This window comes from Mauremys reevesii, linkage group 11 (genome assembly GCF_016161935.1).
Source record: "Mauremys reevesii isolate NIE-2019 linkage group 11, ASM1616193v1, whole genome shotgun sequence".
Lineage (NCBI taxonomy): Eukaryota > Metazoa > Chordata > Testudines > Geoemydidae > Mauremys > Mauremys reevesii.
Genome location: NC_052633.1, coordinates 59533834 through 59548362, shown reverse-complemented (window position 1 = coordinate 59548362; position 14529 = coordinate 59533834). Strand labels below are relative to the sequence as shown.

Below are 14529 nucleotides of genomic sequence, written 5' to 3'. Positions count from 1 at the left end.
TGAGAGCCAGGAGACTTGCATTCTAATCCCAACTCACATAGTGATTCTCTGTGTGAGTTTGGGTAAATCACATATCCTCTCTGTACCTCAGCTTCTCCATTTACAAAATGGAGATAATCCTTATCTGTATTTTGAAACTGTCATGGTTTAAACTAAATCCATTATTTATTAAATTAATTTGTACAGTCAAGCTGTAAAGAGTTAACATTTGGAAAGAATTAAAAGCTGTTCTCTTTCCTTAAGTACTAGTTCTTCCTAAGCAATGTCATTTTCAAATAGCTTGCTGACTCAAACAGTTTGGGTTAAAATGTGTACATATTAAAAACTATTGCAATTTTTATACTCCAAGGGAGCACTAATACCTACAGTGTATTCAATTAATCAATTAATTAAATTAATACTCCATCCAGTGACTTATTACATATTGGCAACACTAAGGACGTAAAATGATGAACGAACATTTAAATCAGTGCTGCAATTGCATCAGTCGGAAAGCTCATCTTTTCTTTTACAGAACGATGGGGAATTATTTTGGGTGAAATTCTGGCTCCATGAAATAAATGGCAAAAGGTTCATTGACCTTAATGTCTATTTATCTTAAGTACTTACATGGCCCTTCTTACTATAGCATCTGAGCACTTCCCAATCATGACTGGCCTTGTGGCTGGGAGGAAGCAGTAGGCGTGATATATCTAGATTTTAGTAAAGCTTTTGACACAGTCCCACATGACAGTCTCATAAGCAAAACACGGAAATGTGATCTAGATGAAATTATAATAAGGTTGGTGCACAACTGGCTGAAAAATTATACTCAAGAGTAATTATCAATGGATCACTGTCTAAATGGGAGGACATATTTAGTGAGGTCAACAGGGGTCAGTCAGTCCTGGGTTTGGTACTATTCAGTCATGAACAACAACAGAAAGTGGAAATGGCAGAAGAGCTAAATAACATTTTTGTTTCAGGTTTCAGGGGGTAGCCATGTTAGTCTGTATCAGCAAAAACAATGAGGAGTCCTTGCGACACCTTAGAGACTAACACATTTATTTGGGCATAAGCTTTCATGGGCTAAGATCCACTTCATCAGAGGCATGAAGTGGAAAATATAGTAAGCAGGTATAAATACACAGCACATGAAAAGATGGGAGTTGTATTTATACCTGCCTACTGTATTTTCCACTTCATACATCTGATGAAGTGGGTTTTAGCCCATGAAAGCTTATGCCCTAATAAATGTGTTAGTCTCTAAGGTGCCACAAGGACTCCTCGTTATTTTTGTTTCAGTTTTCACCAAAAAGATTAGTAGCAATTGGATTAGTAGTGAATGCCAGTGAAAATGAGATAGGATATGAGGATAAAATAATGAAAAAAGTTAAAAATTACTTAGACAAGTTAGCTGTCTTCAGGACCTAATGAAATACACCCCAGAATACTCAAGGAGCTGATTGAGGAGATATCTGAATCATTAGTGATTATCTCTGAAAAGTCACAAAAGATCGGAGAGATTCCAGAGGACTGGAAAAGGGAAGATTTCTGATTTAGTTGGGGATTGGTCCTATTTTGAGCAGAGAGATGGACTAGATGACCTCCCGAGGTCCCTTCCAACACTGATATTCTATGATTCTAAGATAATAAGGTGCTAAGTAACAATCAGCATGGATTTGTCAAGAATGAATGGTGTCAAACCAACCTAATAGCTTTCTTTGACAAGGTAACAAACCTTGTGGATAGGAAGGAAGTGGCAGGAATGGTATATCTTGACTTTAGTAATGCTTGATACTGTCTCGCATGACATTCTCATAAACAAACTAAGGCAATACAACTTATATGGAGCTACTATAAGATGGGTGCATAACTGGTTGGAAACCCATTGCCAGAGAGAGTACTTATCAGTGGTTCACAGTGAAGCTGGAAGGGCACATCAAATGGGGTTCCGCAGTTCTGGGTCTGGTTCTGTTCAATATCTTCATCAATGATTTAGATAATGGCATAGAGAGTACACTTATAAAGTTTGCGGACAATACCAAGCTGGGAGGGGTTGCAAGCAATGTTCCCTTTAATTTTTTACATCCATGTGCGGAATGAATTTTGTTATGTGAACCAACATGGAGGTGATGTGTGGCAGGGGTGGGGCCAAAGGGTTTGGAGTTTGGGAAGAGGCTCAAGGCTGGGGCAGAGGGTTGGGGTGCGGAGGATGAGGGCTCCGGGGGGTGGGGGTGGAAGGTTGGAAGGCTCTGAGGTGGGGCCGGGGATGAGGGGTTTGAGGAGCAGGTTGCCCAGGGCTGCAGTGGGGAGAGAGGTGTTTCTCCAGTACAGGCCCTTCTGGCTGTTTGCCTGTGCGGCCCTTGATAACCTGCTGTGTGGCCGGCAGCTTAGAGGGAACTTAGGTTGCAAGTGCTTTGGAGGATATGATTAAAATTCAAAATGATCTGGACAAACTGGAAAAACGGTCTGAAGTAAATAGGATGCAATTCAATAAGGACAAATGCGAAGTACTCCACTTAGGAAGGAACAATCACAAATACAATGCACAAATACGAAATAGGAAATGAGTGCCTAGGAAGGAGTACTGCAGAAAAGGATCTGGGAGAGACAGTGGATAACAAGTTAAATATGAGTCAACAGTGTAACACTATTGAAGGGGAAAAAAAAAGTTAATTTGTCCGCTCATTAAGCCTCAACTGGAGTATTGTGTCCAGTTCTGGCTGCCACATTTCAAGAAAGATGTGGACAAATTGGAGAAAGTCCAGAGAAGAGCAACAAAAATGATTAAAGGTCTGGAAAACATGACTTATGAGGGAAGACTGAAAAAACTGTGTTTGTTTAGGAGAAGAGAAGACTGAGAGGGGACATGATAACGGTTTTCAAGTACATAAAGAAGTTGTTACAAGGAGGAGGGAGAAAAATTGTTCTCCTTAACCTCTCAGGCTAGGACAAGCAATGGGCTTAAATTGCAGCAAGGGTGGTTTAGCTTGGACATTAGGAAAAACATCCTACCTGTCAGGGTAGTTAAGCACTGGAATAAACTGCCTAGGTAGGTTGTGGAATCTCTATCATTAGAGATTTTTAAGAGCAGGTAGGGCAAACACCTGTCTGGGATGGTCTAGATAATAGTCCTGCTATGAGTGCAGGGGACTGGACTAGATCTCTCAAGGTCCCTTCCAATCCTATGATTCTATGAATTGGTCTGAAATCAACAAGATGAAATTCAGTAGAGATAAGTGCAATGTACTACCCTTAGGAAGGAAAAATTAAATGCATAACTACAAAATCAGGAATAACTAGCTAGTGGTATTATTGCTTAAAAGGATCTGTGAATTATAGGTGATCACAAATTGAACAATGTGATGCAGTTGTGAAAAAGACTTCATGTCATTCTGGGGTGTAGTAACAGGAGTGTTGTACGCAAGATGTAGGAACTAACTGTCCTGCGCTACGCAGCACAGGTAAGGGCTCACCTGAAGTACTGTGTCCATTTCTGGATGCCACACTTTAGGAAAGATGTGGACAAATTGGAGAGTCCGGAGGAAAGCAGCAGAAATGATAAAAGGTTTAGATAACCTACCTATGATGAAAGTTTAAACAAACTGCGCATATTTAGTCCTAAGAAAAGAAGTCAGAGGGGGCATGTGATAACAGTCTCCAAATATGTTAAGAACTGTTTTATAGAGAGCAGTCATCAATTGTTCTCCATGTCCACTCAAGGTACGGACAAGTAGTAATGGGCTTAATTTGCAGCAAGGCAAATTGAGGTTAGACATTAGGAAAAGCTTTCTAACTAAAAGGATAATTAAGTTCTGGAATAGGCTTCCAAGGAAGGTTGTGGAATCCCTGTCATTGGAGGTTTTTAAGAATAGGCCGGACAAACACCTGTCAAGAATAGTCTAGATTTACCTCAGTGCAGGAGACTGGACCCGATGATGTGTTGAGGTCCCTTCCAGACCTACATTTCTATGATTCTATTATCACCATACCCCTGTGATATAAGGAAGCACTAGTATCCCTATTTTACAGATGGGAGATGAGGCAGAGAGAGACTAAATACGTATGGTCACACAGGAAGTCTGTGGCAGAGCTAGGAACTGAACCCCCGTCTCCCAAGTTCCAGGACAGCATTCTAAACACTGGACAATCCTTCTACTGAGGGGGCCAGCATCACCTCTTGACAGGTGGTAAAAGTAGCTCAATTCAAGGTCTTGAGAAATGTACCTCTAAGATGAAAGGCCTTTTTGATCAGGGTGGAAGCCATCAAAGCTAATGATGGGTCATTTCACCTGAAAAACAACATACGAACCCATGAAAAGGTCTCTCATCCTGTGCAGTATCTGTGGTTCTTTGAGAACTTTGTTCCTATGGGTGCTCCACTTCAGGTGTGCATGCACTTCACGAGCCCTTAATTGGAGATTTTATGTTAGCAGCATCCATTCAGCCCATGCATGTGCGCTATACAATCTCATGTCACACACTGAAGGGTATATAGGGCCGTGTGTGGAAACCATCCTCAGTTCCTTCTCTGAAAATGTGGCAGTGAAAAGGAACTGGAGACATGGACAGTCCACCCTACCCTTTATCACCTTGGAAAAACCACAAGGCAATATAAAAGAGTGCATGTGTGTACTGCTGAGCAACATTACTTTGAAAAGCTCCAGCTCCGGGCATATGGTGCACGTGCATAACCCTCAGTGGAATACAATAGGGACCATCACTTGAAGAAGAACCACAGTTACTGAACTGGGTGACTATCCTCTTCTTCTTCCTTGAATAGTGTCCCTATGGATGCTCCACTTCAAGTGACTCCCAAGCAGTTTCTCCACTGCAGAATGTCCAGGAACTTTTGAGAGTTTTTAACCTCCTCAAGAGGTATCTGAAGGGTGTCAGCCACCCTCTTCATGCAGTCCAGGAATGGGAAAAAATTGTTGGCCACTGATGGCCATGACTGCCTTGTCTGGAGATGAGGATGAAATAAAAGTTTGAGGGGTGGCCTTCTTAACCACCCTAGACTCCTGTTCTTCAAGGCCTCCTTGTGTTGGGGGTTTGGTAGAGGAGACTGTGTCACCCTTGCCTCTCAGTGCAATGGAGCTGGAGGTCCTGCAAATTGTTGCCAATATGCTGCCCAAGGATCCCAGTATAGCAATTGGGGGGGCCAATATGAAAGAGAGGGTGGCACTCAGGGCTGATCCCACCATCCCTGTCATGGATGAGGATCCTGGCTGAAGTATGGCTTCCTGTATGGATGTGGAGGGGAATCCCGCACTGGTAAAGGGGAGATTGATCAAATGTTTCCTTCATCCTCCTCAATGTCCTCCAATAGGGAGGCCGTAGTAGAAAAAGGCTGAGAAGTTTGAGGTATCAGGAAGCAATGGTAATCCAGACACTGGAGTCTCAGTACCAAGAGTCATCTGGTACCCATAAGCAGTGCTCAGGACTTCTGAAAGTCAGATCAAGTGTATTTACTTGTTTGAGGTTTATTTTGACAAAACTCTTTATAATCATAAACACTATCAAAAATCCTGAACCATCGAAACTAGTATCTCAAAGCATTTTTATCAAACTAAATGTGCAGTGAAAATTGCTTATATACCACTGATTTAAAATCCCCATCCCAGTAATACAGTAATAGCTGTATTACTTGAGGCAACTTGCTGTTGAAGACACAGAGTGATAAACTGAGACTGAGCCAGATAACATCTCAAGGCCAGTTTTTACACTATAAAATGATATAGCACAAGTATAGCCTCAGTAAGAGAGATTACAGATCAGGGAGATGCAATGGCACCAACTGACACCCTGACAGTTGCATAAGACAATGATGAATGAAGAACCAGGATAATAACATCATGAGTAATATTCTGATCATGGTGCTTAACTCGAACTTACAAGTAACCCAGGTGCTGCTGCTGCCTGAAGCAATAAAGCACAGAAAGTACAAGGTTCCTCTCTGAGGCCACACATCAGCTACCAGACATATATCAAGTAAGTTTTCTGATATCTAGCCCTGACCAAGCTCTGCCCAAGAAGTCTATTGATTCAAAAGCAGATGTACAATGAGGAAGATTTCCTGGGAAGTACGTGGACAAATCTCTTTGATATTGGCCTAGATCATTGTTTTATAAATTGGTCAATGGCTTCATGATCAAACTTTACCAAAGGAACCAAAAACAGGTACCAATTAAGACCCTTTAATCTACTAGAATGAAAATAAATAAACATGGCCAAGTTTGAAGGTGGTAGCCAAAATCCATAATATAATTTGGATTGGATAGTAGTATTGCTCTATTGCAGGGGTCGGCAATCTTTCAGAAGTGGTGTGCCGAGTCTTCATTTATTCACCCTAATTTAAGGTTTTGCGTGCCAATAATACATTTTAACGTTTTTAGAAGGTCTCTTTCTATAAGTCTATAATATATAACTAAACTATTGTTGTATGTAAAGTAAATAAGGTTTTTAAAATGTTTAAGAAGCTTCATTTAAAATTAAATTAAAATGCAAAGCCCCCCGGACCAGTGGCCGGGACCTGGGCAGTGAGAATGCCACTGAAAATCAGCTCACGTGCTGCCGTTGGCATGCGTGCCATAGGTTGCCTACCCCTGGTCTATGGTATAGACCAGTGTACAGGACATAACTTCTAAAAATGCTCTTTCAAAGAAAAAGAACAGTTGTTAAATTGTCTTTTAGGGCTGTTCAATCTTTGTGTTATTGTCAGGACTAAACACAAAATGAAAGAAATAGAACAGAGAAGAAAGAAATCTAGCAAAACTACAACAGATATTAGACAGAATAGCAGCAAGCAATAACAAGCACTGATCAAAGCAGAACCCCTATCTCAATTGAAAACACTGCAAGGAGCTCATTAATACGTTATAACATCAATCCTAAACTTCAAAATAGATGAATCTCAGAGAAGAGGAATAAAAAGCACTGCATGCTGAAGTGAGTCACGAGAAATCTGTTACTCAGTTATAAGTAGCTAAATGAAGAGAAGCTTGAATTACACCATAGCCTATGAAAACCAGAAGAATCAAAAATGACCTAGAAGAATTAACACTAGTGATGCCATAAATGAAAATTCAAAACATGAATATGAAAATCACCCTCTCCCTACGCTCTTTGGCAAACATTATTAAACAGGGCAACTAGAACTGAAATATTGTTGCATTTTTGTTGTCCTGAGCTAATCACTAGTTTTTTTTAAATACTGACTGGCTAGCAAAAATCAGTTGGACATGGAGTTTACAAAAGTTTGTAGCTAAAGTTATAAAAGCCTCAAGTGCAACAGTGGAGCACATTCAGGACAAACAGCCCCGTACTTGAGACATTTAAACTTACTACCAAACATAGGCCAGATTCTGAAGGACATTTGTTGATAGTCTGAAAAACACTCAGAGTGATATCATAACAACTAGTTAGTTAACAGTTTAAAGACTGAACAGCAGGAAGGGATATAATGCAAGTTTATTAAATGAAATGACCCAACCTCAGCTATCTGGATTATTCTGGGCAATCCAGAAGTGGGTGATTATTTATATATTAAATAAATAACAACTAGACAGTGAATAAACCACCTGTTGAGTACTGATGCCTTGAGGAATTTTGGCTATTTTGCAAAAATATTGAGCTTTGAAAACAATTCTGTTTATATATTGTAATAATAAATAACACTTATATGGAGTTTCATATCTTCACATATTAGTAAATAATTATTAATTCTAATTCCTGCAGATGTCTTCCTGCCAGTATAATTAAGGACACTTGTTAGAGTATAGGTCTTGGGTCATTTCCAGAACAACTGTCTATGATGTCAAAAAGAGGATTATATTTTAGGTTCATTTGGAATTGTCAGACAAAAAATATCTCTTTTTCAAGAACAAGTGTATCACGCTGAAGGCCAGAGTAAGAGAAATGTAGAGAAATATGACATATCAAACTGGTGTTGGTAGACAACATTTTTTAAAGTTTTCCATAAAGCACAGCTACTCTTCAGGATAGTTTGCCTTTTCACATTATCCTATGATCATTATATTTTTACAGTAGTCACATGCCTACTGCTATTTACTATATTAAAAAAGTTATTTTCTTGGCTTGCAGATGCACCACCTTGAGCTATGAACATATCACAATTCATACGCTAAGAAGGGTTGGACTTAGACAGTATCTGGAGTTCTACCAAGTAATGGGGGCTGCAATAAGTTGTGTTGGTGATTCAGCAGGAGGAAACTCTTTCCTCTGAATCAGTGGTTCTCAACCTATTTACCATTGTGGGTCGCATATGCAGCTCTCTCTGTGTTATCTGCATCCATACAATATATATACTACTTGTATGGTCCCGAAGATGTCACATGGGCCACAGATTTGTGCTTATTGGGCTGCAAGTGTTCCATGGGCTGCAGGTTGAGAACCACTAATTGAACTGATCAAGGTTCCTGTATGTTGTTTGATCAACCTTGTACTGCAGGAGATGCCATCTTCTCGTTATTAAAACACTCTTGGCACTTTTCACAAAGGTAGATGTATTAGCTCTGGTTTCCTGGCAAGAGTCAATGTGGGCAATTACATTTTGCCAGTTTAAACTCCAGTTTCAATTTCATATAGTAGTTTTTACTTCCTGTCCTAAAGTCTTGTGTACTGTTGATTGGTATGAAAACCTGATTTGAACACTCCATTGCAGAGGTGGCTGGCATTTCAGTGTTAAGTGAAGTAATTTCAGTATATTTAAAGAGCAAGATTTGCAAAGGTGACTGTTGATTCTGGGTGCCCAGCTAGAGACACCTTCAAGAAACCTGATTGTAGGGTGACGAGAGAGCAAATGTGAAAAATCAGGACAGGAGGTGCGTGTGTGTGGGAGGGGGGTAATAGGAGTCTATATAAGAAAAAGACCCCAAAATCGGGACTGTCCCTATAAAATCGGGACATCTGGTCACCCTACCTGATTGTCAGGAAGTGCTGTGCACCCATCCTCTAAGAAACAGGCCTCTTGAAGGTGTTTCAGATTAGGTACACAAAAAAATGGAGTCTCCCAATATCACTAGTCAAGTTTGAAAATATTCACCAAAGGGCTCTGGGAATACTTTGGAATATGAAAGCAGTGAACAAATATAAAGCACTAAGGAAGTGTATATTCATCATAATGTGGAGGTCCCAATTTTATTTCCTATCAGGTGAATAACTGTTCATAACAAGTGGCTTGTACATTTTGTGAGAGACTCTCTCAACCAATCACTCACTGAAAGAAAGAGCAACAGGAAAATTATGTAGATGGTTCACATATAGAAGAACTCGGCATATAAATCTTAAATACTCTAGAAACTTGATATTTGTAGTAATTGAGCTACATGGATTTTTTGTAATATCAAATGATAGCAGATAAAAAGCCTAACAGGGCAGCAAAGCTACTTGCATGCTTTAGTAATATAATTTTCACTGGAGAGCTATGATAAAATTGTGAAATCTTAAGAAAAGCTCAAACAATTGATCTGTACATACAAGCTTCTTCTATTGTTTGAGAAATTCAAACTTTTCTTCTTAAATACAAACTTCTCATTAAATCAACTACAGTCTTTGGGAAGATTTATTTTTCCTTCACCTCCCTTCAACTAGCACTGAGAAAGTTAAGATATACCAGTTTATGGTATATCAGACATATCAGATATTTTTAGAAGGCAATTGGGTTATTTGCATTTATTATTTCTTCGTTCATGAAATTAATAAATGTATCTGTTTGCTTTTAACAACAAATGCAAATTTTAAGTTGTCTTAGTTGGTAGTAGGATGCTATACGTTCATCCCCAATATGATGCTCTTTTATGAGTGCCCAGATTAATGTCATTTAGCATCACCCCAATTTTTCACTGAGTCAGATTGAACATACAATATACAGCATTTTAGATACATATGAATGAAACAGCATGTTGCGATAATTTAAAAGACACAATGGATTACAGAGCTAGATCCTTTATTGTAGAGATGGACTTTGGTCAATTTTAACTGTAATTATAACACGCTACTCAGCATTAAGCTATAAACTAAAAGTGCTTGTAACCACCAGAATGTTCCTTGAGACCAGTGCTAAAAAAAGGCTTGTGAACAGTCCTGCACTGGTAGGAATGGACAACATGATTCTACAGAATATTCTTGAGCACTTTCTACAGACTAGTTTTAAATGTCTTTTGTGATGGTGCTTCTACTATTTCCCTCAAGAGGTCATTCTACAGTCTAATAATTTCACTGGTTCACTAAGACAGCATACCTAATGAAACTAGACAAGAAAATAGGTACCTGGTACAGTCCCACATCAACCCATTCTAAAAAGGAGAAATGGCAGCAAAGTGAACAAGAAAAAATCAATACCAAAAGAGGAAGAAGTGGATGGAGAAGAGAGAGAGAGAGAGAGAGAGAAAAGGACAAGTAATAATCTAAAAGCCTGTTTCCCAGGCTTCACTCTTTTCAAATAGGGGCAGTTTAGCATTTAATTTGAAGCACAATTAATGACTAGGTATTAGAATTATTTTAGAAAAGAAGAGCATAGAAGAAGATATATATCCATCTTGTCTTACATGAGTGAATAAAACTTCATTCTTGATCTCTTCAAGACTTTCGTTCGGGGTCCAGGCTTCAGCAAAACTCAAGAAATCCCACTTCTCCTTATCACCTTCTTCAGCCTGCAATTTCTCCTTCTTACCATTCAATGTGCTGCCTGTAACTTTGGCCTGCAGACAGAGGGATTTAATCATTTGACACTTTGGAGTAAATTTAGTTGCCCAAGTTTACTAAGTGTTACTTCCCTTTCAAACATAACTCAGCAACTGTAAAAGTGCAGAACACAATTTAGTAATTCAAAGTAAAAAATGTTTTAAACAACTGACTGAAGATCTATAAGGCTACCATCTGATACTCCTTCAAATCCTCTATCAAGATGGCCAAGATGATGCCAAGATGAAATCTATTGCTATATGATGACTCGGTAGTGGGACAGTTGGGGGAAGTCAATATTTATTGATTAATGTTACTACAAAACTTAAAAACATATGTCCCTTTCACAAAGCCTTAATATGCTTGCGATGCCTCTCAGGATAGCTAGGGTTGAGAGGCACCTTGCTAATACCTACCCTTAGTGTGAGGAAGCCTGCAAGGGGGCTAACACCTAGTGCTTTTTACAATCTGCCTTAACCATTCCAAAGGCCACAGGGCACTGGGCAATAAAATAAAAACATATACAAGATAATGAAGAGATGGGAGCAAATTCCATACCCTAGCGATGACTGAAGTAAAAGCACTGTTAACTGCTGACTTCAGATGCTGTGGTGGAATCCTTAAGTGGCAGGTGTTGTCTGAATATTGAGACCCATCTGTACAATGCTCAAGGAGCAGGTCTTGAATGTAGCCAAGGCAATATTAATGTTGGGATTTTCAAAGAAGCCTAAGGGAATTCAGATTCAGGTACCTGGCTTCCTTAGACTCCTTTGTAAATCCCAATGTAAAACTTTAAAAGCCACATGTCTTTCTAGGTATGACATATTGGAAAGCAATTGTAGACATATGAACAACACATACTAGTTACCAAAACAACACATGGATCAGTCATATCAAAAGCTACTGAAAGGTCTAGCATGATCAAAATAATCAGCTGATTCTGATCTAAAGCTAGCAGAAAATCAATCATGAATCTGAGATGAGCAGCCTCTGCTTCAAAAGAAGGCCAAACACAGAGTGGAACTAATCAAGGATGCTGGGTATCCAAATATGCCTGGAATTCAACAGCCATCACCTTCTCAGTCACTCTTTCGAAAAAGACCGAGCAGTTACTGACAAGCATGTCAGCAACAAGAGATGGTTTCTTGGGTTGTTGTCGGGGAAATTAACCTGTGGGTTTAAGTATCAGAGGGGTAGCCGTGTTAGTCTGGATCTGTAAAAGCAACAAAGAATCCTGTGGCACCTTATAGACTAACAGACGTTTTGCAGCATGAGCTTTCGTGGGTGAATACCCACTATTCACCCACGAAAGCTCATGCTGCAAAACGTCTGTTAGTCTATAAGGTGCCACAGGATTCTTTGTTGCTGTGGGTTTAAGAATGTTCAGCAGCCTTTCTGACAAAAAAAAAAAAAAAGACAAAATAGTGCACATCAGCTTGTACATATCCATATGTCATACCAGCACTTCTCTGAAGCTATCATCTTGTACTCTAGAGTCTCAGGTTGTTGTTGTTTTTTTAAATAAATCTCTAATTGTTATGGTTGCAAAGAAAAACATAGAAATGTGGAAAGAGTAAATGAAGCTTAGATGAGCCTGTAAATAGCTTGAAACAATAGACCAGATAGGTGTGAAGTGCCCTCATTCACCTAAGTGAGGGGTTAATTCAGATGCCCATTGATGATAATTTAAATGTCAATATTGCGAATTATTTTATTCCTCCTGTAAAATAAGAGAGTGACTGCCACAGAACTGCACAATTTACTGTGAGTTGCACCTGATTTTGATGCCACAAGTAAGTGGTGTTTGAGAGAGATCACCACTGATTTTCCCCGGACCTGACCCAGTCAAGAGGGAGCCAAGTCCAAGAGCCTAGCAGAGCCCATGGTCATATTTAAATCCCACTAAGTGGGAGCCAGTATTTGGACAATCTATTGTGAGCAGCATCTCATTTTGGTGAGTCATATAAGTGGAGTTTATTTTGTGGGCACAGCTAGTGCTTATCAATTGTGGCACTATAGCTAATCCATTTACCCTGAATAAAGCCCAGAAGAACACTGACATCACAAAAAAAAATACAAATCAAACACAACCAATGGATAACAATAATATTCCCTTAAGGGGCTAAATTTTTAGTGTAATGCATTAGAATTTTGGTGTATAATCTTTCTTAATGCAAATGTCTATCTTGCAGATGAAGACTACCAACCAATGCAGTCCTAGCCATTTTAGTATTTTCCCTTAATTAAGTCAGGTTTAGAGAGCAGTGGTTACTTGCAGCATCCTTCCTACATCTCTTCTTTCCAGTCCTTTGGTACCTGTCATATGTAAGGAATTTTTAAGCTATCACAACTAGCTGTTAACTCTCTTTCCAAATTTTGATGTGAATATTTCTAAAATCATCATCTTTCCAAATTTCAATTTCTGTAGTTTTCTAATAGAAGTTTCAGTTAATATTTTCCAGGATGAAGAACAGTTGTCTCAAAAACAATTTCATCCAAGCCATCCCAATTTCACAATTGATAATGGAAAGACAGAAATAAATGTTTTGTGATGTTTATCTTGTCTACTACTACATCAGCCTGCTGAATCTTACTGAAACCTTCAGTGATCTTTTCTTCCCTATTTGCATCTTAAAAAACAAAACAGGTTTATCTTTGCCTTTTAGGAAAAGACAGCAGAAATTAGGAAAGTTAGTTTTGAATAAGAATTGTCATTCTGGTCCCCTGCAATTGTACATATATTGGTTGGTTTAATATTCTGAGATTAGGACAATGCCCCTCTACAGAATCCTCAACAGCAAACATCCTTGAATACTGTGGATTCCAGACACACAAACACTTTGTTGATTACTTAGTTTTATTTCAATATATACCTTGCGATTCAACATTGCCCACATAAGAGGATCCAAAGTTCCTTTTGCAATAAGGTAGTGGATATTTACAGAACTACACTGTCCAATTCGATGTGCTCGGTCTTCTGCTTGCTTCATGTGTCCAGGGTCCCAGTATAATTCAGCAAACACGATGTGAGTGGCAGCAGTAAAAGTTAAACCCTAAACAAAATTAGTAAAAGCAGTGTTGATTCACTGATTACTCAAATGCTAGACAGAGAAGATGTGACTCTTCGAACACACAAGTAAATTTCAGTGATTGACTGAACATCAGAAGGGAACTACTACAAATAATCAGAGGGAGAGCCGTGTTAGTCTGGATCTGTAAAAGCAGCAAAGAGTCCTGTGGCACCTTAAAGACTAACAGACGTAGTGGAGCATGAGCTTTCGTGGGTGAATACCCACATTCGACAAAGTGGGTACTCACCCACGAAAGCTCATGCTCCAATACGTCTGTTAGTCTTTAAGGTGCCACAGGACTCTTTGCTGCTTTTACTACAAATAATGTAAACTATTTTTATAAGATAAGATACTGGAGACACAAGGTGGATGAGGTAATATCTTTTATTGGACCAACTTCTGTTGCTGAGAGAGAGACAAGCTTTTGAGCTTACACAGAGCTCTTCTTCAGATATTGGGTGACCTGGACAGCAGATAGTTCATAGATATATGTTGGGGTTTTTTCTAAGGTGAGTCAAGGCATTTTATTTCTTGTTGCAAGCAAAACAGGATTGTTAATTTTATGACTGCTCCATTGAACAGTTATACTTCAAATTGCATTGTCCAATATCTACTTTTTTTTTTAACCTTACCTGACCAGCAGCCTGAATGCTCAGGATGGCCACACGAGTATCAGGATCCTTCTGAAACTGATGGACAAGATGGATTCTTTCTACTGAAGGAACACTTCCATCTATCCGAATGTAACGTGCCTACAACATACCAGGATAAT

General features: G+C 39.1%; 1 protein-coding gene across 1 annotated transcript in view; it reads right to left on the bottom strand.

Annotated features, from left to right (window-relative positions):
• Positions 1-14529, bottom strand: part of ZRANB3 (zinc finger RANBP2-type containing 3) — a 108351-nt gene that overhangs the window by 30568 nt on the left and 63254 nt on the right. The window contains exons 10-12 of the mRNA XM_039493783.1: positions 14390-14509; positions 13560-13739; positions 10551-10703 (exon numbers count right to left, since the gene is read on the bottom strand). Of these exons, the coding sequence (XP_039349717.1) occupies positions 10551-10703; positions 13560-13739; positions 14390-14509 (453 nt within the window). The remainder of the gene's footprint in view (positions 1-10550; positions 10704-13559; positions 13740-14389; positions 14510-14529) is intronic.